At 41.8% G+C, this 26,905-nt stretch overlaps 1 protein-coding gene across 2 annotated transcripts in view; it reads right to left on the bottom strand.

Annotated features, from left to right (window-relative positions):
* Positions 1-342: 342 nt before the first annotated feature.
* The window catches only part of prkag3 (protein kinase AMP-activated non-catalytic subunit gamma 3), a 30,993-nt gene continuing 4,430 nt past the window's right edge, over positions 343-26,905 (bottom strand). The window contains exons 3-13 of one of the 2 annotated variants that reach the window (XR_001730492.2): positions 25,671-26,329; positions 24,235-24,316; positions 23,851-23,909; positions 21,825-21,870; positions 19,664-19,718; positions 18,623-18,749; positions 16,921-17,086; positions 14,283-14,320; positions 13,259-13,405; positions 12,061-12,242; positions 343-1,478 (exon numbers count right to left, since the gene is read on the bottom strand). Coding sequence is in view for 1 of the 2 variants with exons in the window: in XM_008112214.3 (XP_008110421.2) it covers positions 1,456-1,478; positions 12,149-12,242; positions 13,259-13,405; positions 14,283-14,320; positions 16,921-17,086; positions 18,623-18,749; positions 19,664-19,718; positions 21,825-21,870; positions 23,851-23,909; positions 24,235-24,316; positions 25,671-26,329 (1,496 nt within the window). In the remaining variant the exon portion in view is untranslated. The remainder of the gene's footprint in view (positions 1,479-12,060; positions 12,243-13,258; positions 13,406-14,282; positions 14,321-16,920; positions 17,087-18,622; positions 18,750-19,663; positions 19,719-21,824; positions 21,871-23,850; positions 23,910-24,234; positions 24,317-25,670; positions 26,330-26,905) is intronic. The other variant, XM_008112214.3, reaches the window with a different exon arrangement.

Raw genomic sequence — 26,905 nt, 5'->3', positions numbered from 1 at the left:
CCTAGTGGTGCAGTGGGTTAAACTCTTGTGCCGGCAGACTGCTGACTTGAAGGTTGGGTTGCTGACCTGAAGGTTACCAGTTCGAATCCAACCCAGGGAGAGCACGGATGAGCTCCCTCTATCAGCTCCAGTTCCATGCGGGGACATGACAGAAGCCTTCCACAAGGATGGTAAAACATCAAACATCCATGCGTCCCCTGGGCAATATCTTTGCAGACAACCAATTCTCTCACAACAGAACCAACTTGCAGTTTCTCAAGTCACTCCTGACACGAAAAAAATTGGAATAATATGTGCTTTGCAGTGACCAAAGTAGCTATCATAGTTTATAATCACGTAGAATTATTTGTATCTTAATATGAAACTTTAATGAACAAAAATAACAAGCATAGAAAGTGTACACATTCCTGATTCAAGACCCCACCATCACAAACTCTACTGGAAACATGTTACCTACCTTCTAGCACAGGGATGGGGAACCTGGTATTGGGACAACTACAATACTTATCATCCCTACCTACTAGCCTCAAGCCTTGAACTGCTGTGAGCCAGGCTCTCTGGGCTACAAATATACAAAAAACATGGCATTGGCTATTGTTTCAGGATTCTCCTATGTGATATTCTTTTATTATAGCTCCCAGGACCTCTACTCAACACAGTCCAGGATAATGAGAGTTACAGTCCAACAGTTGCTGAAAAGGCCAGAGGTTGCCTGCTCCATACTGGTCTAGTAACAAGAGGAAATGCATTTTGAGAGGGGCTTAACAGTTCACAAATATCCAGTGCCTACTTCTCTTGTAAAATGTATTCTTCCTCTCACTACCGCTGACTTAAGTATGATGAAACAAGTAAAAAAAACAACCAATGAATTTGCTCGTTCAGTACTCAGTCTTGTACTGGAGGCAGCTCTGAAGAACTTGCCTTTCCCCCCATGCCCCTCCAAAATAGGCCAACTAATGGAGGGAAATCCTTTTCTGTAGTAGAGCAATGGGATCTGCTTTGAATAAATCAGCTGCCTCTGGCTGCTACTTGAGCTTTCCCTTGGGAAGGTGAGTAGCGTTAATTGCTCTCGAATCCGAAGCAGTAGCATCATTTCAAACAAATGGCTTAGGCTGAAGTAAGGTGGCTTTTAAGCGAGTTGGAGTCTTATATACACTCGGTCACATCATTTCTCATCAGCAGTAGGCTAGTGAAGGAGGCAAACGACAACAGGTGAAGTGGCCAGCGAGGACCAGTAGTCTCTCCTCTCTGTAGAACACTGTAGTAGGTTGAAGGAGATGAACCTCTTCCAACAGTGCTGAAGTCCAGGTTCTCCTCCTCCCTTTTACTCCTTCTTCTCTTGCCTTCCTTCACCATTGTCCTGCATAGATAAGCCCCACCTTATCTGGCTGCCATGCTTAAGAGACATGGTGGCAGTAACCCAAGGTGAGGGGTAGAAAGTGGTCTTTCCCATCGTCAGAGTGAATGGCGGTCAATGCCTGCAGAAGGGAATAAACAATGAGTTATAATGGGCATGGGACCTGACCTCTGCAGCTGAAGAGAATCAGTGCCGCCTTCCCAAAATGACATGCCCCATAGGACCAGTGCAGCCCTCAGCCTAATTTCTATGGTCCTTCAGACCTCTAGCAACCATGATCTGTTGCTAGTCAGGAAGGGGAATAAAAAGTGCTTCCTTTTAGCACATCCTCCTCCTCACAAAAAGCTTGAAAAGCATTTGCTAATAAACTAATGGGATGAACTCACTTTCATATTCTCTGGTGACTCACTGTCACTAAGGAGAGCAGGAAACTCTTGTTCAATGGAATGCACTATAAAAGCTGTTACTATCACTGTCCTATTATATTTGCATCCCTATCTTCTGATCAGTTGTGTCATTTACGTTGAAGAATATCAGGTCAACAAGAGAAAGGATGACTATTGGACCCAGGTTGAGAAAGAGCCAAAGCCTTGATAAGTAAATACAGTGAATGTTTTTGTTTCAGAAGGAAGGCCAAAGTAGCAGCAAATAAAAGGGCCTAGCAGCTGGGCTTCCCAGTTTGTTTGCAGTAACTTTAATCAAAGTTGGAATTATGAGGCCCTCCAGAAGTTGTCGTTTGGAACGCCCAACAATCCTAGCTAGCATGACTATTAGCCATACTGGCTAAGTATTCTAGGAGTTGTAACCTTTTCCAAGTTCTATGTCTAATTCTAATGGGGCCGGGCTATGGCACAGGCTGGTTAGCAGCCAGCTGCAATAAATCACTCTGACCAAGAGGTCATGAGTTCGAGGCCAGCCCGTGTTGGGGTGAGCACCCAACAATTAAAATAAAAAATAGCCCCTACTCATTGTTGACCTAAGCAACCCAAAAGATAGTTGCATCTATTAGTAGGAAATTTAGGTACCACTTATATGTGGGGAGGCTAATTTACGACACCATAAAAATCATCCAGCTGCCGTTGGAATGAGGAAGTTGCCATCGCAGTGGATGATGAAGCAGCTGCTCCCCCTGTGGCCGAAATCAAGCATACCCTCAGGAAGCTGGAAGCTGGAGAAGGTTTAAATTGCCTCTGTCTCTGTCGCTGTCTCTGTTCTATGTTTATATGGCACTAGCTGTGCCCGGCCACGCATTGCTGTGGCGAAGTATGGTGGTATGGGAAATAAAGTATTGAGGAACTGGTGGTAGTTAAGGTCAAGGGTAAAGGTTTTCCCCAGACATTAAGTCCAGTCGTGTCTTACTCTGGAGGTTGGTGCTCATCTCCATTTCTAAGCCGAAGAGCCGGCGTTGTCCGTAGACTCCTCCAAGGTCATGTGGGATGACTACATGGAGCGGCGTTACCTTCCCGCCGGAGCAGTACCTATTGATGCACTCACATTTGCATGTTTTCGAACTTCTGGGTTGGCAGAAGCTGGAGCTAAGAGTGGGGGCTCTCTCCGCTCCCCCAATTCAAACCTGTGGCCTTTCAGTCCAGAAGTTCAGCAGCTCAGCACTTTAACACGCTGCGCCATCAGGGGATATTATTTCCTAAAGGTTGTGAATATACAATATTTCTGATTGGTTTTTTTTGTCTGTTGGAGGCAAGTATGAATGCTGCAATTAGGAAAGATGATTAGGATGTAATGGCCTTGCAGCTTTAAAGCCTGGCTGTTTCCTCCCTGAGTGAATTTTTTGTTGGGAGGTGTTAGCTGGCCATGATTCTTTCCTGTCTGGAATTCCCCTGTTTATTTACTGTCCTGGTTTTAGAGATTATATTGTTCTGCATTATTCTATCCCAGTAATTATTTCATATTAAAGAAGAATCTCACTTATCCAACATTCGCTTATACAATGTTCTGGATTATCCAACGCAGTCTGCCTTTTCATAATCTATGTTTTTGTAGTCAGTGTTTTAAATTCATTGTGATATTTTAGTGGTAAATTTGTAAATACAGTACAGTAGAGTCTCACTTATCCAACATAAATGGGCCGGCAGAACGTTGGATAAGCGAATATGTTGGATAATGAGGAATTAAGGAAAAGCCCATTAAACATCAAATTAGGTTATGATTTTACAAATTAAGCACCAAAACATCATGTTAGACATCAAATTTGTCAGAAAAAGTAGTTCAGTACACAGTAATGCTATATAGTAATTACTGTATTTATGAATTTAGCACCAAAATATCACGATATATTGAAAGCATTGACTACAAAAATGCGTTGGATAATCCAGAGTGTTGGATAAGTGAGACTCTACTGTAAATACTACATAGCATTACTGCGCATGGAACTACTTTTTCTGTCAAATTTGTTGTATAATATGATGTTTTGGTGCTTAATTTGTATAATGATTACCTAATTTGATGCTTAATTGGCTTTTCCTGAATCCCTTCTTATTATCCAACATATTCACTTATCCTGCCGGCCTGTTTACGTTGGATAAGTGAGACTCTACTGTATATTTCTAATCTTATATTATCTGCTCAGAACTGGATTATATGAGGCTCCTTCTTCACAGCTGTATAAAATGCACACTGAAGTGGATTATATGGTAGTGCGGAGTCAAGATAATCCAGTGCAAAGCAGATAATATAAGATTATAAATGGGTTATATAGCTGTGTAGAAGGGCCTTGAGTCTACACTGCCATATAATCCAGTGCAAATTAGATAATCTGTGGAAGAAGCCTAAGTGAGGCCTAAATCTGCCTGTCCCCTAACTGAAACCTGGCTGTCCCTTGGTTGCTAGGCAACCAAGTGGGCAGAGATTAGCCCTCTAAACTGGCAGCAAATGGATAAAAAAAATTATTGCTCTCCCTCTAATTAGGACTTTATTTTTCTTTTCTTTTTGTTGTATCAACCTTGAGGCGTGGATGATGGGTTGTGTTGTCAAATTTTGAGGTTGGGGGGCCTGTACTTTTGTTGTTTTGTGAATTGCCGTGATGCCATCACTCTTTTATATATATAGATTGAATGTTTGCCTTATATGTGTACAATGTGATCCACCCTGAGTCCCCTTCGGGGTGAGAAGGGTGGAATCTAAACACTGTAAATAAGTAAATAAATGTGTAGTGTGAAAAGGCCTCAGATGTTGACGGTGAACTATAGCTCTCAGCATTCCTCATCATTTGTTGTGCTAGTTCTAGTGTTGTTATCCCACTTTAATTGCTAAGGCAGCATCCTACAGGATCCTGGCATTTGTAGTTTAGTCAAAGGTAACAAATGAGTGCCTTGACTTAGCACTCTGAATGCCTCCCCTCAAGTGGCAATCCCAGGATTTTGTGGATTCATAATACTGGAATTGCATCATGTGAAAAAGCACCCAGTTGGCTGACGGATTCCCATCTCTGCCTTAACCAGATGTTCTGAGATGTTCATTTCAGACTTCTTTCTCGGGTCATGTCACTTAACTGGCTTTTCTTCCTTGACTTCATAATTAAATGTTGAACTTGGGAGAAGTGATCATCTGCCTTGCTCTTGGAATTAGACATAGAAATTGGAAAAGTTACATCTCTCAGAATACTTAGCCAGTGTGGCTAGTTGCCATGCAGACTGGAGAATTCTGTAGGCTGTGAGTTACAGAAGTGGTTTGTTTATGTTCTGGTGAGCTGGTTCTTAAGTAACTTTGCAACTGGCAAGGGGAGGAGTTCTTAATTGCAGCTATGCTAATCAAGCTGCACAGTTTTTGTTTGGAAAGTTCCAAAAAAATAGCAGATTGTGAATCATAAAGAAGCTGCTCTAAGGTATCTGAAGACAAATAAAGCAGAACTTGCAATGGGAATAGCCTACTGGGGATTTGGACCTAGATTTCCTCATACCTGGTCCCAGTGTTTTTAACCACAAAACAGATCTTAAACTCATTCCATCATAAACTATACTGCTAACACCTAAACCTAGTTGACAAAGTGCCAACTATAACCATGACTAAGCCAGAAGGTCGTTACAATTTACTTGCAATGTCTTGTCTCTTTTGCACTATACAGTAGAGTCTCGCTTATCCAACCTTTGCTTATCCAATATTCTGTATTATCCAACACAGTATGCCTTTTAGTAGCCAATGTTTCTGTAGTTAATGTTTTTAATACATTGTGATGTTTTGGTGCTAAATTTGTAAATACAGTAATTACTACATAACGTTACACTGTATTGAACTGCTTTTTCTGTTGATTTATTGTAAAACATGATGTTTGGGTGCTTAATTTGTAAAATCATAATGTAATTTGACATTTAATAGGCTTTTCCTTAATCCCTCCTTATTATCCAACATTTTTGCTTATCCAACGTTCTGCCAGCCTGTTTATGTTGGATAAGTGAGACTCTACTGTACTTGGAAGTGGAACTGATGGCCCAACAGTACATGAGTGGGGATAGGGTTAAGAAGCTTTGGTCTTTTGAACATTCGAAGCAGCAGAACCAAAGGGGTTTTTTTACCCATATTCTAGAATAAATTGTAATTGATCTACCAACTCTTCTCTCATTTTCTCTATACTTCATTTTATTTTAAATGACAAATAGGTTCCTGGAAGAAGACACACAGCTAGTACCAAAAGGATACTAACCTATTACATACATCACACATGAATCCACCCCAGCCAGCTGAGCATACAGACATATATGAGCACAGATACAGTCTTACACATAGCTAACTATGGGAAGATGGATCTCACAAGTTCTTGGTGCTGGGAAAGGTCAACGATTAATCCCACTAGAGTGCAGCTGCCTCAGATAAAAGTGGAGTGTGTGCATGTGAGCAAAAGTCAGAATTGCATGCCACTCCTTTTCAGCAAACTGAGAAGGCACAAAAAGAAACCGTTAAGCCTTGCAAGAAGCCACATCAACTCACAGGTAACTTAGGTTGTACTGAGGATTTCAAATTGGGATGCTACTAGGTTTCTCCTTAATTGTTTGCAGAAACATTATGGTTTCATGTACTGTTGTCCTGACGCCTAAAGGTACCAGATCCCATCTGATCTTGGAAGCTAAACAGAGTGAGTCCTGGCTAATGCTTGGATGGGAAATGGCCAAGTAATGGCACATGCTGTAGGCTACATTTCAGATAAAGGAACTGGCAAAATCACCAATGAGGATTCTTTGCCTAAGAAAACCTTACGAAATTCATAGGGTCATCAGGAGTCAACAGACGATTTGATGGCACACAAACATACACATTGTTTTCTTATTATTATATAGAAGGAGTGGGAAACTTCAAGTCCTTCAAATGTTCTGTAGTAGAAATGTCTTAATTCCTTATCTCTGAGTATTCTGACTACAACTTTGGGGAGTTGAATGTGCAAAATGTCTGAAAAGCCAAAGGTTGCCACATCATTGTATGGTATTTTGTAATTAGATGCACCACTTTTAAAACTCCTGTAACTTAGTAATTGTTTTGAGATTTGGCTATTCTTATCCTTCAGGCAAGGCTCAAGATACATATTACATAGTTATCCTAACATCTATGGCAACCAGCCTACTTACAAAAGCTAGGATTATGAAACGAAAAGGGGAGAAAGCTCTTTTCTTCTGCAAACATAATTGCTTCCTTTGGGCATGTCAACAAATCTGTTAAAGTGATAACAGTATACATGTGACCTTTTTTCAAAAGCCTTTTAAAAAAAAAAAAAAAAACACAGTTTCCTAAAGCTGCTAAGTAAATTTACTAGAATGAGGGGCAGGGATTAGTTTAAGAAAAGAAAGCAAAGCTTTCATAGTGGATGAAACCCAGAAGCAAGGTCTCTTAATTAAATGGGCACTGCTGGTGAACTACTGATAGTTTCTACATTAGAATGGGAGCCAAATTTGCAAATGACAACAAATTATAAAAGTGAAAATTCAAACACACTGCAAAGTATTCCAAAAAAATCTCTCCCAATTGGATGAAGGACAACAAGGCAAATGAAATGCAGTATAAGTAAGGTAAAGGTTTCCCCTTGACATAAAATCTAGTCAAGTCCGACTCTGGGGCGTGGTGCTCATCTCTACGGCTAAGCCGAAGAGCCGGCATTGTCTGTAGATGCCTCCAAGGGTCATGTGGTTGGCATGACTGCATGGAGTGCCATTACCTTCCTGCTGGAGCAGTACCTATTGATCTACTCACATTTGAATGTTTTCAAAGTGCTAGGTTGGCAGAAGCCGGGGCTAACAACGGGAGCTCGACCCATCCTGCAGATTCAAACTGCCAACCTTCCAGTCAGCAAGCTTAGCAGTTTAACCCACTACGCCACTGTGGCCCCTGCAGTAGACACAATGGAAAATGATATCCACTTGACCTCAACACATACGCATTGACAGAAGGAAAGAGATGGGGCTCTCTATGGTATTTCAATGAAAATCATCTCTACCCACTGGCCATTATTGGGAGTAAAAATTCATTCTATATTTTCAGTCCTTGCCATGTAAGGACTTCTGAGTAATTCTGGAATTAATAGGCATTAGCTCTGAATAGACACGTGCAGTATTGCAATGTCATGGATTATCAAACTGAAAATAAACATGCATTCTAATGTCTCATACAGCACAGATATATTAGGAATATTGTACACAATGTGCAGCCCTCCATATGTTGGCAGACTATAACTCCCAACAGAGCAAGCCACCATAGCTACTGATAAGAAACCCTAGGACATATAGTCCAGTAAGATTTATAACACCCTGATACAGAGGATGGATTGTCACATTTCAAAAATAGCACATGACGAGGGTTTCTAAAATTATGCTATCTGTTTTATCATAAGAGAACACAAAGTTAACACACAAAAAATCAATCTACAGTTGAGGATGAACAAAAGAAAATACTGCACACTCAACTTTATTTTGACAAATCAACTGGAACAACAGGTGTGATTGTGCATGACTTTAAAGGGGAACTCTATCACGTTACTCCAGAGAAGGCAATACATATTCAGAGATAGTATAACACAAAAAACAACTCCTAGATACTGAAGTTGAAGGTGACCCCACCCCCCAATAAAAGATAGTAACTTATAGTTTTGCTAAGGACAAGGACATCAGGCTGGATAATAAGGGTTAACTATTGGTCAATTTGCAAAGGCACTAACAACAACAACAACAACAACAACAACACTTCCCATGTTAGATAGTGTGTACATTTAATCAAGGCTTTATGTCCTATATTTCATATATTTATAGAGAAGGTAACAAATTTATTATTGGAAACCATTTCACAAAAGTTATTTGACTTTTTCCATCTGAGCTACACCTGGGCCAAAGAATTAATAACTCTTCTAATTGTTTCCCATCTCAGTCAACAACTCACAAACAAAAGGCACTCCCTTTTGAGCTGAGAAACATTTACATATATAGGCTAAAGGTTAGTCAGAAAACATTATGCTTTATAATCTTTCCCTTGCAATTCATTTCCTCTTCTTATGAATTCTTTAGATATCAGGGACCCCTTTCCCTGCATGAACCCCATGTATCCCTTGCACTGTCTCCCAGTTCTAGGGGAACCCCAAAAAGCCCTTTTGCCTGCTGGTCTGCTGGAGAATCTCTGGTATTCCTCTTTTCCCCACATGAGAAACACAAAGGAGATCGAAGCCCTTTGAATGTCTCACGGGACTACCTGTGTCTGTCTCCCAACACATGGGGATGGTGGATCTCATGTTTCTCCCCCATTGTGAATCCTACATGTGTCTCCTATCTATTTTATTTTATTATTTTTATTATTATACTTTATGAAATCCTGCCCCTTATAAAAGAAGCACCATGACCCTGATGTGAACTTTTGACTAGCACACCTAGCTAGTCAAAAGCACACCCGGAGCCTCTGGTGGCCTAGGGGATAAAAGCCTCGTGACTTGAAGGTTGGGTTGCTGACCTGAAAACTGCCAGGTTCGAATCCCACCCGGGGAGAGTGCGGATGAGCTCCCTCTTTCAGCTCCAGTTCCATGCAGGGACATGAGAGAAGCCTCTCACAAGGATGGTAAAACATCAAAATATCCAGGCGTCCCCTGGGCAACGTCCTTGCAGATGGCCAATTCTCTCACTCCAGAAGCAACTCTGGTTGCTCCTGACACGGAAAAAAAAAACTAGCACACCATCCTGATCTGAGCACCACCAGGCTATGTACTACCAGTATGGGTTACCATGATCACCCTCTGGAAAATAAAACAATGGACTTCTTCTCAAACCTCGGAGGGCGATGCCAGGCCATTTGAGAATGAAGAAACCTTTGGACATTTCAATCATTCACCTAAATGGCTTACCTCCTCCGCAGGGAGATAAGGGTAAGCCACAGCTATCAAGATAAAGCCATATTCCTTCCTTGGACTCTGAATCATTTTAATCCCATCAAGATCCCCGATGCTGCTGCTCTTTTGACAATAGGACTGGCATTAAGGTGTCAGATTCCCATCCAAGGGACTTGCTATTTCAATCAATGTATCAATAGCCAGATCTGGGTTGAAGAGCCCTGGGGCTCTTGCTAGACCGCTTGACAAAGCACCTGACATAAGGTCACTCATTAATCCTGTCATCAACATATGTTTGCCTTTGTTTCTCCTGCTGCCGCACCTCCATCTCCCCTATTGGCCAGCCAGGGAGAGATGTCACAGGCAGGTGGCGCTCTCTCATTGGCCGAGGCATGTCAAGCTCCCACCTCTCCAGGGAGCCCCTGCCAATCACTGCAAGGCTGGGTCCAGCCAGGGGTGGTGGGAATTTTGAACCTGAAAACTGTATAAAAGTACATGCTTTGCTATGTTATATATCTCAATCTATTTTTGGCTAACTATCGCAGGCTGGCATCACTTTCAGTTTAAATTAAATAAAATTCCTTGGTGGCTTCTGCTTTGACTTGGTAAGTTATATTCTAGAAATTATTGGCTTCTTTTTCTCACCAGGCTTAACTCACAGCTTGGATCTCACTATCCAAGGCTGCTCTAAATTGCTCATTAACAATACCAACTGCTGGAGTTGGTGCATCTGCTAGTTTGTTTTGCTTTGAGGCATCAAGTTGTGTGCTGCAGAAAATAGGATGCTGGACTTGATCAGATGCCGAACCCATCCACTAGAGCTCTTTCATGAGCTAACCATCTTAAGCAAGAATGGAAAACTTATGTGGGTGCATGGGCCAGGTTCCCCTGCTCAGGGACTGCAATGAATGATACCCTCTAACTTGCCCCTTTAAAGGCCAATTCCACTCTTAGAGAGCTTCTATGAACACAGTTCTCTGTTTTTAAAGGACTCCAGGGACCACAAAAATCAGACAAATTATGGTTTACATCAGGTCCAGTAGATAGTTTTTCTTCCTTTTTTTCTGGGTCATATATTGAGGAATGCACAGTCTTTGTAACAAAAAAAGTGCAGTTATTTTTTATAATGTAAGTCACCCTTAAATCTTTGCTATAGGGGTATATGGGGCCATATCTACTGCAGTAAATAAATACATTAAAGTACCATACAGAAAATGTGGCACACTGCAGATTCCAGGGGAAATGCCTATGGCCTAGCAGAAATAAACAGAGTACACCAGGCAGTAATAAACATACTAGCAACTATAAAAAAGAAATGACATGATCCTGTGTGTGAGATATAGCTACAATGTCTCTCAATTTGAACCTCTACCGAACCCACCTAAAAGTCAGGCAGCTGCACCAACCAAAGGAGTTTTGGCAAATGGGGCACTGAAGGAAATAGATCCAGGAGGCATTTTCAGTTAAGGCAATGGTGCTACAATCAATAATATAATAGCAAAATTTAGAATGTCCTAATTCTTGCTTATAACATTTAAATACTGGACAGGACACCAGCTCAGATGTTGAGATCTGGGCTGGGGGGGGGGGGGCAAAGGGAGGGGGAGAGAAGGAGGAAAAGGAGAAAACGGCTGGACACGGAAGTGGTTGATAAGTGTGCAATGGGGATCGATAAGGTTAAATAAATAAGACACATTATATGTAATGTAAGTGGAATTTCATTATCGACATTTGTATTACTCTACTTGTGTCTACAATTAATCAAAAAATTAAAAAGAGATAGACAAGATTCTGAGTCTGCAATTGAAAATAGGGCTAACATACTGCTACAAATATGTCTGCCGAAAGAATTTCATGTCAAACACACATAGGCACAGCTTTTACTGGTGCATTGATATTTTGGTTTGTCATTGTCCATTGAGTCATCCAATTCTTTAGTGTCCCCTGCTCATGCAACAAAGACTATACGCTCTTCTCTTGGGAGTGTGCTAGATGAGCAACAAGTGATTGAGTAATAGAAAATCCAAATAAATTAAGGATGAAAGAGCAGCAGTTAATCCTAAATGCTCAAGCACTGTTTTGATCTCTCTAGGTATATAAGGAGATCTCTCCAAGCAGAAGCTGATGAAACTTGAGAATTTGTCTCTACGTGTGCCTGTATGTGTGTGTGATGGAGGAAGGAAATGCACAAACACACAGACCCACAAAGAGCACCCGCAAGACATCTTTGTGTCCATGATCCACATCATTGGCCTTGCTTCCAAACTGGGTGTTGTTTGGTGCTAGACAGATAGAAATACAGACCTGGCTTGACCGGACGGACAAGAGAGAAGGCCCAGCAGCAAGGCAAAAACGAGCAGCAGGGAAGTGGCCCAAGAGGCCAAGGCATGAGGCCTACCTGAGCTGGAGACAAGCGGAGGAAATGGAGGGTACAAATGGAGGAAGGATGGAGCGTCGAGCAGCTTAAGAGTTTAGGGCATCGATACCTGCAGGCGTGAGCACCAGAGCTTGGAGAATGTCAGAGAGGGACACGATCCCCCGCGGAGCGTTCTTCTCATCCACCAGAACTAGGCGATGGACCTGGCAGACACGTGGCCACAAACCACCATGGGGAGGACAGTAAGGGGAGAGGGAGACATGATGAGTATGTGACAACAAGGAGGAAGAAGGACGATTCCTACCTTAGAAAATACTTTGTAATATTTCCCTTTTGTACAGTACCATGACAAGCTGAAGATCCTTTATCTGGAATTACATAAATCTGAAATGCTTCAAAAACCAAAATTGTCCATGTGGACAGCTGAAATGGTGACACTTTTGCTTTCTGGTGGTTCAAAGTAAAAAGGTAAAGGTAAAGGTTTCCCTTGACATTGTGTCCGACTCTGGGGGTTGGTGCTCATCTCCATTTCTAAGCCGAAAAGCCGGCATTGTCCATAGACACCTCCAAGGTCATGTGGCCAGCATGACTGCATGGAGCGCCGTTACCTTCCTGCCGGAGCAGTACCTATTGATCTACTCACATTTGCATGTTTTCGAACTGCTAGGTTGGCAGAAGCTGGAGCTAACAGCGGGCGCTCACTCCGCTCCCCGGGTTTGAACCTGGGACCTTTTGGTCTGCAAGTTCAGTGCTTTAACACACTGAGCCACTGAGCCACTGGAGGCTCCTTCTGGTGGTTCAATTAATACAAAATTTGTTTCATGCACAAAATGACTAAAATCGTGTTAACAACTGTTTTCAGGCGGTAAGGTGTTTATGAAACATAAATTGATTTCATGTTTAGACATCCCAGCCACTGTTAGGATTTCTGGGAGGTAAAGGCCAAAACATCTGGGAACCCACAGGTTGAGAACCACTGCTCTAAGATATCTCATTGTGCATATGAAAAAATTCCAAATCCAAAACCACTTCTGATACTAGGCATTCTGGATTAGGGATGCCCAACTGTATCATTGGGCTGGATCCACATATTTAATCTGATTTAAGGCATTGAGCATCAACAAAATGTAGGGGAGCACAGGACAACATTGTACCACACATTAGCTGGTCAGCAAATCCCAGCCCCTTCACCTCCCTCTGCACAAGCCTCCTGGCATACCTGCTCTTTGGCGATACGGTCAATTATCTCTTCCATCGTTTCGTACGGGTGGCATGTGAGCACTCCTTCTAGGCAAACTGAGCGTTGCTTCAGTGCTTCCCCCACACTTATATCCAGGTTGTTGTAGGACTTCTGGGCAGCCAAGTGCTAGGGACAGTGAGCAGAGACGTGAAGAACAGGACTGGAATTGCCCTGGCAGGTCAGGCAGGAATCTTGGTGTGATCAGGAAATATGCCCAGATTTTGGAAATGCTGCTATTTTGGACTATACTTCCCAAAAGTCCCAAAGGCTGAGGATTCTGAAAGTTGTAGTCTAATTTTTTTTTTTCTGAGCTCTGGGTATGTCCATGCAGCACCTGCCTTTCTAAAATGAAGGATCTGAATTTTTGATATACAGCCAGTCCTTTGTGCTTGCAGTGAAACAACTATATAATGTTAGACCAAGAGGAGGCAAACACAGTGGGGCCAGGAGTCAATTCTCTCCCCTTGGGATTCTTAGGGGCCCATGGACTGTCAGAAAAAAAAACCAAAATAGGAAATAACTAACAATCCACTTGTGGTTTGGAACAGTTTATTTTAAAGTGATAAGCAGTGGAGGGAGGCCTACTCCTGCAACCTAGTAAAATATAATTTGCTGCTTCTAAAGGCTTTTCTTAAAGAGATTTTTTTTTTTACAAAATGATATTTAGAGGGCATTTAACTCCAGAAAAATATAAAAAAAAATACAAAGAAGCAAATAACAAATGCTGTAAATGTACAGTACTATATGTGGTGAACCTGCAAAAAGGCCAAAAAAAATCAGCAACAAATCGAGGGGGTAATCCAAGAAATTCATAAGACAAAGACCAGCTTCAAGCCAGAACTCTTATTATTAGGTCTGTTGGATTATCAAATAAAACAGGATGTCATTCTTCCACATGCACAGTATTTCCATTTTCCTTATGATTCCTAGCCAGTTTACCCCAAGGCAATACTTTGTTTATGTTATAACCTCAGCATGAAAAGGTGGACCATGTCATACTTACAATCACATCAAAGCGGGAGTAGAGCCCAACTACACTCCCTGTAAAATCAAAGAAGGCCAGACAGAACTATGAATAATAATAATAACAATCTTATTCTCTACCTCTTCCTGAAGCTAGATACAAGATACAACATCATTAAGAGATAAAACACTATTAAAAGACATACAACAAGATACACAAAGTTAAAATACAAGTTAAAATCCACTAATGCAGAGTTTCTCAAACGATGCTCTTCCAGATGTTTTGGACTCCAGCTCCCAGAATTCCTAACAGCTGGTAAGTTGGCTGGGATTTCTGGGAGCTAAAGTCCAAAACACCTGAAGAAGCACAGTTTGAGAAACACTGAACTAATGAAAAAATTCACAACTTAAAATTGACTGGGTAGTCCTACTGGAAGAGATGGGTCTTCAGTTGTGTCTTAAATTCTGACAGCTGATTTGGCTGTCAAACCTCTTCTGGCAGGTCATTCCACAGGCTTGGGGCACCTGATGAAAAGGTCCTCTGGGTGATGGTTGCCAGTAGGTTTCTGGCAGGATGGAGTAGCTGCCCCCCAAAGGACCTAAGTATTCAGGGTGGATTTTTTGTAAGTAACCTAGCCCCAAACCATGTTGGCTGCCATATTTTGAACCAACTGGCATTTCCAAACTTGGTATAGGAGTAGCCCAATGTAAAGCGCATTGCAAAAGTCCAACCTTGATGTTACCAGGGCATGCCCCACCAGGAAGAGGTGCAGCTGGCATATCAGCTGAAGTAAGGACTCCTGATCGTCGCATCTATCTGGGCTGTCTGGACTGAGACAGATCCAGCAACTTTCCCAAGCTGCAAACACAGTTTTTCAGGGGAAATGTAACGCCATCCAGAACTGGTTGACACACCTCCATCCCCAGATTAGGACTCTTAATAGCAAGCACCTCTGTTTTGTTTGGATTCAGTTTCATTTTTTTTCCCCCTCATCCAGTCCATTACCTCCTTTAGGCATTCATTCAGATGAGACACGCTATCATTAGCTAGAGCTGTTTTGGAAGGCATGGAGAAATATATTTTCCCCATGCCTCCCCATGATCTTCATGATCTCCCAGGAGTTTCATATAAATGTTAAAAGACACTGGGGATAGAATAGCATCTTGTGGGATGACACATAACGTCTCCTTTTTTGAGGAGCAGCTATCCCAAAGCATCACCATCTAGAACCTGCCTGAGAGATATGGCAGGAACCACTGCAGCACAGTGCCTCCAATTTCCAAAACCTCCAAGTGTTCCAGAAGGATACCGTGATCAATGGTATCAAAAACCACTGAGAGGTCTAGAAACACCAACAGAGATCCACATCTCTTGTCAGTGTGAAGACAGAGATCATCCAGTAAGGCAACCATAGCAGTCTCAACTCTGTATCCTGCTCTGAAGCTGGTTTGAAACGGATCAGTGAAGTTTGTGTCATCCAAGTCTGCCTAAAAGTGGAGGATAACTGCCTTCTCAATCACTTTGCCCAAAAAAGGAAGGTCTGTAATTACTGGTCTGTAATTATTAAGGTCGACAGGATCCAAGGAGGCCTTTTTAGCAGTGTTATAACTACTGCTTCTTTTAAACAGGATGGAAAAATCCCTTCCCTAAGAGATGCATTGATAATTTGTGGTATCTGAGATCTAATTCCATTTCCTCCCTAGACAACCAGCCAAGAGGGACAGGAATTAAGAAAGCAGGTTGTACTCTTTACTTGCCCCAGCAGCTTGTACACATCAACAATACTCAGTAATTGAAACTGAACCAGTGTAATCCCACTCACAGAGTTGCTGGACACCTCATTGTCAACTTCTTCTCCAATGATATCATCTAACTCAGCTCTTATACTAAAGATTTTATCTGCAAAATGGTTATTAAAGCATCACAGTGAGCTACTGAAGGTTCTAGCAATGGATTGGGAGGGGAGGGCACCTGGGTTAAGCCTCTCACTGCTCTGAACAGCTCAGCTGGATGTGAATCTACAGATGCAATAATACAGAGAGGAAAGCTTTCTCTGCTGCATGTACTGCCACCTTGTAGGAGCAAAAGTGGCTTCTATACTATGTCTTGTCCCATAAAAGTTGAATGACTTCAAGCCCCACCTAATAATGACATCATCTATTGTATATGACTATAGGCATGAGAAACAGAAGCTGGATTTTCAAAAACCAAACTAGTAAACAAACCATGAAATAATAACAGAGCATGTATTGCCACTTCAATTACAACAGCATTGAGAGTAATTCCCTTGGCAAGCTGATCTTCTGTCATTAAAATGAAGACCAGAATCTGACCATAACTAATATATTTTCATGGAAGTATTTTTACTTTCTTGGTGACAAGATCTGCCCTAAGAACCTCTCCCTATAGTTTTGAAATTGAGACTAGGGCAGCGAGTAATGTGAAATGTTTTCCAGCTCTCCAGACTACAGAGCCAGAGGTTTTAGGGGTATGGTAGAATATAGATCTAATTAATAAAGAAATCATATAGCCTTTCAGTAAGCAAAGAAGAAACAGAGAGCTGATAAAAAAAGTAAAACCATGTTGTTTGTGATTGAGCTCATTAAATATAGCTAAGACTAAGATGAGCCTGAAAAGACAGGGATGAGCATCACAGAGGGGCCCACCAGAGCAGTACCTTTGTCATTAATAACCGGCAATGCTGAAACTCTGCGGTCCACAAAAGTCTCCAGAGCTGTGTAAACAGGAGCTGACTCCAGTACAATCGCAACGTCCCGGAAGGTGCCAATGCCCAGCTCCAGGATGGTTCTCTGCAGGAAACGTGGCTTTGGAAGCATGGCGCCCTGGAGTAAAAAAAAAAAAAAGGATGGTTGGGAAAACTCATGAAGGAAGCTTTTGCTGTGAGCACACAATTCAAAGAGACACACAGAGATGCTTGGAAGTGGCAAGAGGGAAATCTGGTAAAAACAACCCAAAATGGTGATAAAGGTGACATTTTCTCTGATCCCTTTATCTCTTTGCTGTCTTTGCCTCCTGAAGGCTGATATAAACATCAACCACTTACACAAAGTTAGGATTTTGGATTCATGTCCCATCACAGCCATCACAGATGCCTGTTGTGGACTGGATTTCAAAAGCCGTCATTTTAATATTCCTTTGTGACCCCAATATCATTTCTCTATAAGAGAGGAATGGGCAAAATGAGGCCATCCAATGTCGCTGGGCCAGCACAGCCAAGGATGAGAGTTGATGGAATTTGAAGCCTAAAATCAAAGGTGGATGGATGCCAGTTGCTGCTCCTACCAGTTATAACCCTACCAGTGTGCTTGTACAATAATGAAGTGAGAGCCTACCTGAAGTTACTTTGCCAAAATCTCTCCTCAAACTTGGAGCTGATTTAATTTCTTGCTCCTATCCTCCTATATAAGTAGACCCTTCTCATTTTTTAATACCAACTCAGAATTCTTTTATTTCCCATTAGAGGCACCTGATTTCCTTACAAACTTTGTTCCTGTCCCCACCATGTCTTATATGTATATGATATGACAAACTTGAACACAAGCGCATGTAAAAAAAACAAGAGCCCTTCTACGTAGATGAGACCAAAGGTTTACTGAACATGATATTCTGTTCTCACAGTAACCTAGAGTGCATCTACACTGTAGAATGAATGCAGTTTGACACCACTTTAACTGTCATGGCAATGTTATAGGATCCTGAGATTTGTAGTTTGGTGAGGCACCAGCACTATTTGGCAAAGAAGGTGAAAGATCTTGTAAAACAACAATTTAGGGAGCCAAATTAGGTTACTGCAAAAGAACCCAACTATGCTATAAATCTGTGACTGTGTGTACCCAAAATTGTTTCTTTTTTCTTTCATGTCCTTCATCAAACCCCACTTTTTTCCTCATGTCTTATCTTCAGAATACCCAGTTCCAACAATAACCATAATTTAAAAAGATGTAAGTAAATATGTGAGGCTTAAGTACCCTGAAGTCATCAGAATACATATGATCTTAGAAGCTAAAGAGGTTAGGCTTGGTTAGTACTTGCAGAGAATACTAGGCGAAATTTAAGAGGGAAGGAAAGGCAAACGAACTCTGAGTGCATTTTGGCTATGAAAATGCAAGGAAAGGGTTTCATATGTCAACAGATAAGATGAAGACACATGCACAACTGCATATGTCCACATTCATGCCCCTCCTTTGCCTCCTCTCCACTGCCTTTCCCCTCATTGTCATTGAGCTCTGTTCAGACAAGCACCTGCTACTTTGACCTATATTCTCTGTAAAGCATCACACATTGGGCTGCTAGCACATCAAATAAGCACTGAGCTGCCAATACATGAAGGCTTCATATCCCATCTGCTGGATACTCACAAAAATATGCAGAAACTTAAGGATCCGCTTGTGTGTCAGGATGTGAAGGACATTCCCTGAGATGGGCTCAATCACAGGCAGCCGGTGAATTTTGTTCTTAATCAAGGAATAAACAGCATCAAAGAGGCTGGGGAAGAGAGTAAGAAAATGGCCATGTCATTGTGATATGCTGTAATCAAACAATTAAAACATTAGGACACCTTTTGCTACTGCCATTATGGGCATCAGTTAACATGACTTTTAAGGATTTGGAAATAGCTATAGCTGCCACCCTACTGTGACAGAGGGTGTTACCATTCAGTTGCCTCATAAGTGATAAAACAGCAGGTGAATCATTTTCTAGCAAAGAGGTGAAGAGCAATGACTTCACTCTTTATTGAAACTAAAGATACAATAACAATCTCCCTTATAAATTGGCAAATACAGGTAGCTGTGTTCTCAGCCAAGGAGAGGTTTCTATTTAGCTTTCAAGGAGGGAAGCTTTTCGATCATCTCTGGGTCTTCTTCTTAAGTCAGATGTCCCTCTTCGCCATGCAAAGTTTCGTGGCAGTTTAAATTATTAGTTTTTGACAAGAATATGATGGAATAGATTTGACAACACGCAACACAGTGGGATAGTTGCAATGGCCAACTTGTGGAAATGCTGTCAACCTCTACGGAAGAAAGGGGATAGAGTAGAGTCTCACTTATCCAACACTCGCTTATCCAGTGTTCTGGATTATCCAACGCATTTTTGTAGTCAGTGTTTTCAATATATCGTGATATTTTGGTGCTAAATTCGTAAATACAGTAATTACTACATAGCATTACTGTGTATTGAACTACTTTTTCTGTCGAATTTGTTGTATAACATAATGTTTTGGAGCTTAATTTGTAAAATCATAACCTAATTTGATGTTTAATAGGCTTTTCCTTAATCTCTCCTTATTGTCCAACATATTTGCTTATCCAACGTTCTGCCGGCCCGTTTACATTGGATAAGCAACGCTCTACTGTACCTCCACATTACCCTGTCTTTACAAAAAGGATTTCATGACTTACCTATCATTTGGGGAGATGCACACTAGGGGTTTGTAGGAACTTTGCAAATACACCTCTGGGGAGAAAGGAAAGGAGTTGATTAAGTAAGGAACCTCCACCCTTGTTAGAGTATGAGAACACCTAACTAAGGTTAAGTAATAATGAAGCATCTGGAAAGCAAACTTCACTGAAGAAATAAGTGTTGAATTTCCAGCCAATTAAAAAGGGTGGAGAATTTACATCTATGTTGGTGTATATTAGTTTGAGATCAGCCTTGATCTACTTGAGGCCCTCCAGGAGAGTTGGGCTGCATCTCTCAGCTAGCACAGCCGGCAGCAATACTCACGGAGAATGATAGAAATCATTATCAAACATACATGGAGAGCTCCAAGTCAGAGAAAGACATCACACCAGATATACTATGGCTCATCTTGCCTGTACAATGTGAACTGAAAATATGGTAGCGCAGAAATCGGAGCAGGCGAACAGGAAGCCTGTGTCTGTGGTGGTTGTTCAGTTGACTCTAAGAAGAGGCATATTTCTATACTACAGCTTACTTCAATACATTGTTTTACACATTGAACAGCAATCTTCTGCTAACACAGTGGTTCTCAACCTGGGGTCCCCAGATGTTTTTGGCCTTCAACTCCCAGAAATCCTAACATTTGGTAAACTGGCTGGGATTTCTGGGAGTTGTAGGCCAAAACATCTGGGGACCCCATGTTGAAGACCACTGTGCTAACACAAGCATGAGAATATGCTTGGGGAGATATATACTGTCTTGCAGGACTCATCTGCTGCATTATGATTTTTTTTCTTCAAGCTATATATGCTTTTTGAAAGAATGAAACAGCAAAAGAAAGAGAAAAAGAAGCAAGGAAAGTAAAAACAAAAAGATCCCATTGGAAACGTCCCTCCAAAACTCAATTCAGGTTTGTTCCTGCTATGTGTCAAGGAGCTTAAGATGCCAACTGTCCCAAAAATACTTATTGTGCAAAAGGAGGGGGGATCTCCTTTGAGGCAGTCATATAGGGAGAACTGGGCTGGGAAATGGGTGGTTAAACAAAAGGATTCAGGTATTCATCTGGAATGAATAGGAATACAGGCTGCATTTTGATTATTCACATGGCAAGCAAGTTCTGTTAGAAGTGTCTTGGATGATGACATCTAGCTGAAAATGAGACCATTAACCCACTGATTTTGTGCCTTCAACATTTATTGATTATATGCCACTTGTTATTTCAATTTTAAAACATATCTATTCCACTCTTGTTTATCTGCAAAAAGAAACCCATTGCCAGTAGCTATGTTACTTATAACTTGCTCCATCCAAGCTCAGAGTATTGGTAAACTCAAATCAACAAAATTAGAAGACCAGTGTCAAATAGTCAACAGTTGAGCAGAGAAGGCAAAATAGCAATGGTTGTTCCTTTCACTCTTTTGGAAGTGTGGTGGGAGGCTCCTTCTTTGGAGACTTTTAAGCAAAGGCTGAATGGCCATCTGTCAGGTGTGCTTTTAATGCAATTTTCCTGCTCCTTGGCAGGGGGTTGGACTGGATGTCCCGTGAGGTCTCTTCCAACTCTATGATTTTATAATTCTATAAAAGAACACAACTGCAGGGTGATTGTTTATTTATTTATTTATTTTAAAAAACCAACATCTAGACGAGTGGCAGGCAGGCAATATCTGCCTCTTTTTATTTCCAAGAACAATTTAGTTATTATGGTACAAGTCAATCTATGCAGGCAGCACTGGGAAAGAAAATACAGGCCGTCTTTAGGAAGAACTAACGGCAGAACACAAACAAGCCGCAGGCCAGGAGAACCCACACCAAAAGCTCAAGGGGAAGGCCCTGAAACCTCAATCTGAAAGAACACCAGAAATTTAGGATGCAAGCATTAAGAGAGAAACAGGTTAACCCAGGCATGGGCAAACTTTGACCGCCGGGTATTTTGAACTTTAACTCCCACAATTCCTAACAGCCGAATTGTAGGAGTTGAAGTCCAGAACATCTGGAGGGCCGAAATTTGCCCATGCCTCGGTTAAGCCCATACAGACAGATACAAGCATGCAAACTTAGACACAGTAGGATGTCAAATTGATGCCCGTTTATGTTAATAATTTTAATGGCATTAAACTGCATTCTTGCACAGCTAGCTCCCCCTAGTGGGACTCTCCTTACCTCGCCATGTTTCAATTTTGTGCTCCTCAATCTCATATATCTGAACCTAAAAGGCATAAAATTGTGGTGATAAGAGGGAGATATCATAACAAGTCATGCAAAAAAAGGTAATGATCCTGAGTTTGGTGTTATGTTATACAGGTTGACCATCCTTTATGCGGAATTCCAAAATCCTCCAAAATTGTCTACAGGGATGGCTGAGAAAGTGACACCTTTGCTTTTTTAATCATTCAGAAGACATAAACTTTGTTTCATGCACAAAATTATTTACAAATATTGTTTATAAGATTACCTTCAGGTTTTATGTAAAATGTGTATATGAAACATCAATGAATGTCATGTTTAGACTTGGATCTCATCTCCAAGATATCTCATAGGTAAAGGTAAAAGTTTTCCCGTGACATTGTCCAGTTGTGTCGGACTCTGTGGGGTGGTGCTCATCTCCATTTCTAAGCTGAAGAGCCGGCATTGTCCATAGACACCTCCAAGGTCATGTGGCCAGCATGACTGCATAGAGTGCCATTACCTACCAGCTGAAGCTGTACCTATTGATCTACTCACATTTGCATGTTTTCAAACTGCTAGGTTGGCAGAAGTTGGGGCTAACAGCAGGAGCTCACCCCACTCTCCACATTCGAACCTCCAACCTTTCGGTCAGCAAGTTCAGCAACTAAGCAATTTGACCCACTGCGCCACCGGGGGATCCTAGAGATCTCATGGGCTAGGCTTTAGTGTAGCTGATAAGTCACCAGCAGTAATAAGATCTACCAACTGAAAGGTGGCCAGTTCAAAGCCCAGTCAAGGTGAGCACCTGACCATCAAGCCCAGCTCACTGTTTATCTAAGCAGTTCGAAAACAGCTTAGAGCTGTAAGTAGAGAAATTAGGTACCGCTAATTAGTGGGGGAGGTATTTTACAACACCATAAAGAACAAGACCAGAAATGTGACCAAAAGGAAAGTTGAAGGAGGAAGTCCTGATGGCTCTTCGTCATAGAGAATGGAGCAACAGCACCCCCCATGACTGAATCCGAACTCAACCTCCAAGGCACCGAAACAGGACTTTGAGACAATATACCTCCTTTCTGTTCTGTTCTGTCCTGTCTGTCCAAACGGCATTGAATGTTTGCCTTGTCTGTGTGTACTCTGAGTCCCCTTGGGGAAATAGGGCAAAATATAAATAAAGTGTTGTTGTTGTTGTTGTTGTTGTTATAATCATATGCAAATACAGGTATTCCAAAATACTCCAGGTCCCAAGCATTTTGGATAAGGGATACTCAATCTGTATTTTAACAAGTTGAGTAATTGGGTCAATTGAGCCCAAACAAGAAACAATTGAAATATGATATGATAGCCATCCTCCTTCATGTCCTACTCTGCCAATTCATCATGGCAAGGAGATAAGCACCAACTAAGCAAGAGCTATGGCAATCCTACCAGGCTAGTAAGAAAGTAAGAAAATGGTTATGTCATTGTGATATGCTGTAGTCAAACAATTAATACATTAGAAGACCTGTTTGCCATTGCCATCATGGGCACCAGTTATGGGTTTTAAGGATTTGGAAACAGCTATGGCTGCCACCCTACTGTTGACAGAGGGTGTTACCATTCAGTTGCCTCATAAGGTGAATCATTTTCTAGCAAAGAAATAAAGAGCAATGACTTCACTCTTTACTGAAACTAAAGATACAATAACCATCTCCCTAACAATTCAGCAACCACAGGTAGCTGTGTTCTCAGCCAAGGAGAAGTTTCTAGCTTTCAAGGAAGGAGGCTTTTGGGTCATCTCTGGTTCTTCTTCTTAAGTCAGATGTCCCTCTTTGCCCAGCAAAACACATCTTAGTTCCCTTTGAAAAGAATAGGATGGTATAGATTTGACAACACAGTGAGATATTTGCAATAGGCAACTTGCAAAAAAAGATAATGATCCCAAGCTTGGTCTAAGCTTTTGTAGCTGTTCCAAGTTCTGATGATTGGATGGGAAGTTCATGACAGTTCTGAAAAGCAGGCTGAGGTCCTGGAAACTCACCAGAGGTGATCGGTAGTAGCGATGTAGGATGTTAATAAAGTCAGTGATAGTCAGCATACCTGCATGAAGAAATTACAAGAAAGGAGAAAGAAAGAGAAAAAGAGCACACACACGCACAAGCAGAGGGCTGAAATAGCTGAAGCCCCAGGCATGACATGCCAATTCATAAGGCAAAAAAGTCAGTTGCCTTGACGCTTTTCTTAATAAGCCACCCACAGAATTCAAATCCTGCTTTCATGGATATTCCTCCTTCAGGCCAGAGGACTCTAAATCCAATGAGCCCACGTAACCATAGTTTGTACTTTCCAGTGCCTAATCTTCACTGTTGGCTTCCTCACACATACACGTACACATCATCCTAAGCCTAGTCAATGCATCACTTACCCACAAAACATTTCTTTTTGTTGTCCCAGAGAGGAGCAGCTCGCACCCCATTAGCCACCATGGCAAAGAAGGCCTTCTTAATCTGGAGAGAGAAACAAGCATATGGGCTAGATTGGCCACTAATGTTCGCCTTGCTGGAATATCAACAGTGGTTGTGTGTACATATGTGGATAGCTGTATCTGACCTAGGAGGATGAGAGTGGAAAATCTGGAAGTTTGGAAAAATCCACATCTCCATCACATTTGGTCATAATTTGGATTCTGACCTGGTGATCACAACAGAAATGTTTCCGCCTCCCTGCTGTAGTCCTCTTCACAGCTCAAAAACAGGCCTAGGAGTTTCCCAGCTCTTTGCAGCCGATTATGGGACAGCAAAGAAACTTGCAGGCGGAAAGGTAGTCTATAGCCTTCACATTTTCCCTGGATGCCACACCTCTGCCAGTTATAATGCTATGGTTGTATTGTATCAGTCCTGTACAATACTATGCAAGCCTTGAATGTGCATTTTAGGGATGAGTACTTACAATTCCCAGAGCTTTTGTGCCTCGCTGAACTACAAACCCTGATATTCCATGTGAATTGTGAAATTTATTATTATGTAGAACAGTGGTTCTCAACCTGTGTTTTGGCTTTCGACTCCAAGAAATCCTAAGAGCTGGTAAACCGGCTGGGATTTCTGGGAGTTGTAGGCCAAAACTCCTGGGGACCCACAGGTGGAGAACCACTGCCCTAGTGAGAAAACATAAACTTCCTGTCAATTTATAATATTATGTTATAATAAGACCAATTTGTATTTTCTGCTCCTCTTCAAGCACATGATGAATTTTGTGTCAGTATAACATCATTCTCAAATACGATGCTTTACTTTTACCGTGCTGAAGAAACAGCAAACATTCACTTACACTGAATGTGAGGTACACTATACCTCACAACCTCTGAGGATGCCTGCCATAGATGTGGCAAAACGTCAGGAGAAAATGCTTCTGGAACATGGCCATACAGCACACAACAACCCTGATTCACTTACATTGAGTGGTCAGGTCCCAACTTGCTTCCTGTTAGCAGGATTATCTCAAGCACTGACAATGCAATCCACCCCCATCACTTCATGTGCACAATCCTACAAACCATTCTGTTTAGAAGCTATGAGCTACTTTTTTCACTACAGCTCCAAAACTCTCCCAGGCAGCATGTCCATTCATCATGCTGATTGGAGAATTCTATAATTTGTGACATTTGGTATTTTAAATTAAAGAAATAAGGCTATTAGAAGCCTTGAGGAAGAGAAAGCAGAGATGTGTGCAAGTGAATCAATATCCAATCATTAGATGTTGAAAATTTGTAAGAAGCAGTTTCCTGGCTGACATTAGTCATCAGATTCTGCATAAAACCCATCACCCACAAGAATGCACCCACAATAGATCCCACGTCCTCACCTGCAAGGTGGTGTCAAACACTACCAGTTTTGAGCTGGTGGGGATGGCATCATAACAGTGGTGGCTCCGCATAAACTGCATATAGAGCTCAGCATCTGGCCCCAAAAAGTCAATGTCAGGGCCAAAGCCAAGAATTTCACAATCGAGAGAAATGATGTCCCCGTCACTTTCTTTGTTTCTCTGTTCAAGCAGAGTAGTTTCCACTGTTGTTGCTGCTGTGGCTGTTGCTGCTATGATTGCTGCTGCTCCTGTTGGATCCAGGTCTGGTCCTTGGATATGTTGACAGACATCTTTATCACCTGGTGCAGTGACTCTGGCCTTCCTGTCACCATTCATGTCTCCTAGGATCACACACTCCTTTCTGCTTGGATTCACTTGCTTATTCTCTGTTCCTGTGGCTTCAGGCCGACCATTTTCAGCTTCATCCAACTCTTTGGCCTTTGCATCTGCGGTCTCGGCAGTCAGTCCTGTCACTCTGCCACTTCCGTTTGCTGCCTTGGCATCTCGTGCCACAACTTCGGGATCACAGTTCATGCTCCGGCCACCTGACATCCCATTCAGCTTGGTAGTTTTGCCCTCTGCAATGAGGTCTTTGGTCTCCAGAACTCCTGCATTGGCTTCCAAAGCAGATTCCTTAATATCTCGAGAAAGGACGGGGCCTGGCGGGCAAAGGGAAGCAGTGCAAATGCAGACACCAAAAGCCTTTTGGTTGGTGAGATATTTAAATAATCTTGGGTCTTTCAGACTGAGACAACCTTCCCTTCCACCTCACTATGACTCCAGTGCCTCTTGACTCACAAATGGCGGGTTGAATAACCCATGGCTTATGCAAACAGCAGGTGCATTGCTTGCTGATAATTTCCCTTCTCCGCCCCCCTGCCCTGCATAACAGAACACACACACGCACAAAGAGTTAGTTTATTGTTTACAACTTTTGGTAAACGACAAGACATATAAGTATGAGTGCAGAGCGATTTTGGTTAGTTTATAAGCATTCACTAATTTTAGCAAAGATTCAAACCGAACAGATGAAACTTATCCTGCAAATTTACAGCAGAACATGGGTGCAGAATGTGTGGCCTTCGAGATATTACTAAACTGCAACTTTCATCAGCCACATCATGCACAGCCAAAATGAGGGATGAGGGGAGCTGCAGTTCAATGGCATTCCTGACCCCCAAAGTAGAGGAAGTACTAGAGGTTTAAGTTGCAGGATAATTGAGTTTTTAAAAGAA

This window comes from Anolis carolinensis, chromosome 1 (genome assembly GCF_035594765.1).
Source record: "Anolis carolinensis isolate JA03-04 chromosome 1, rAnoCar3.1.pri, whole genome shotgun sequence".
NCBI classification, from domain to species: domain Eukaryota; kingdom Metazoa; phylum Chordata; class Lepidosauria; order Squamata; family Dactyloidae; genus Anolis; species Anolis carolinensis.
The sequence above is the reverse complement of the archived record's forward strand: the minus strand, read 5'-3'. Positions and strand labels throughout refer to the sequence as shown.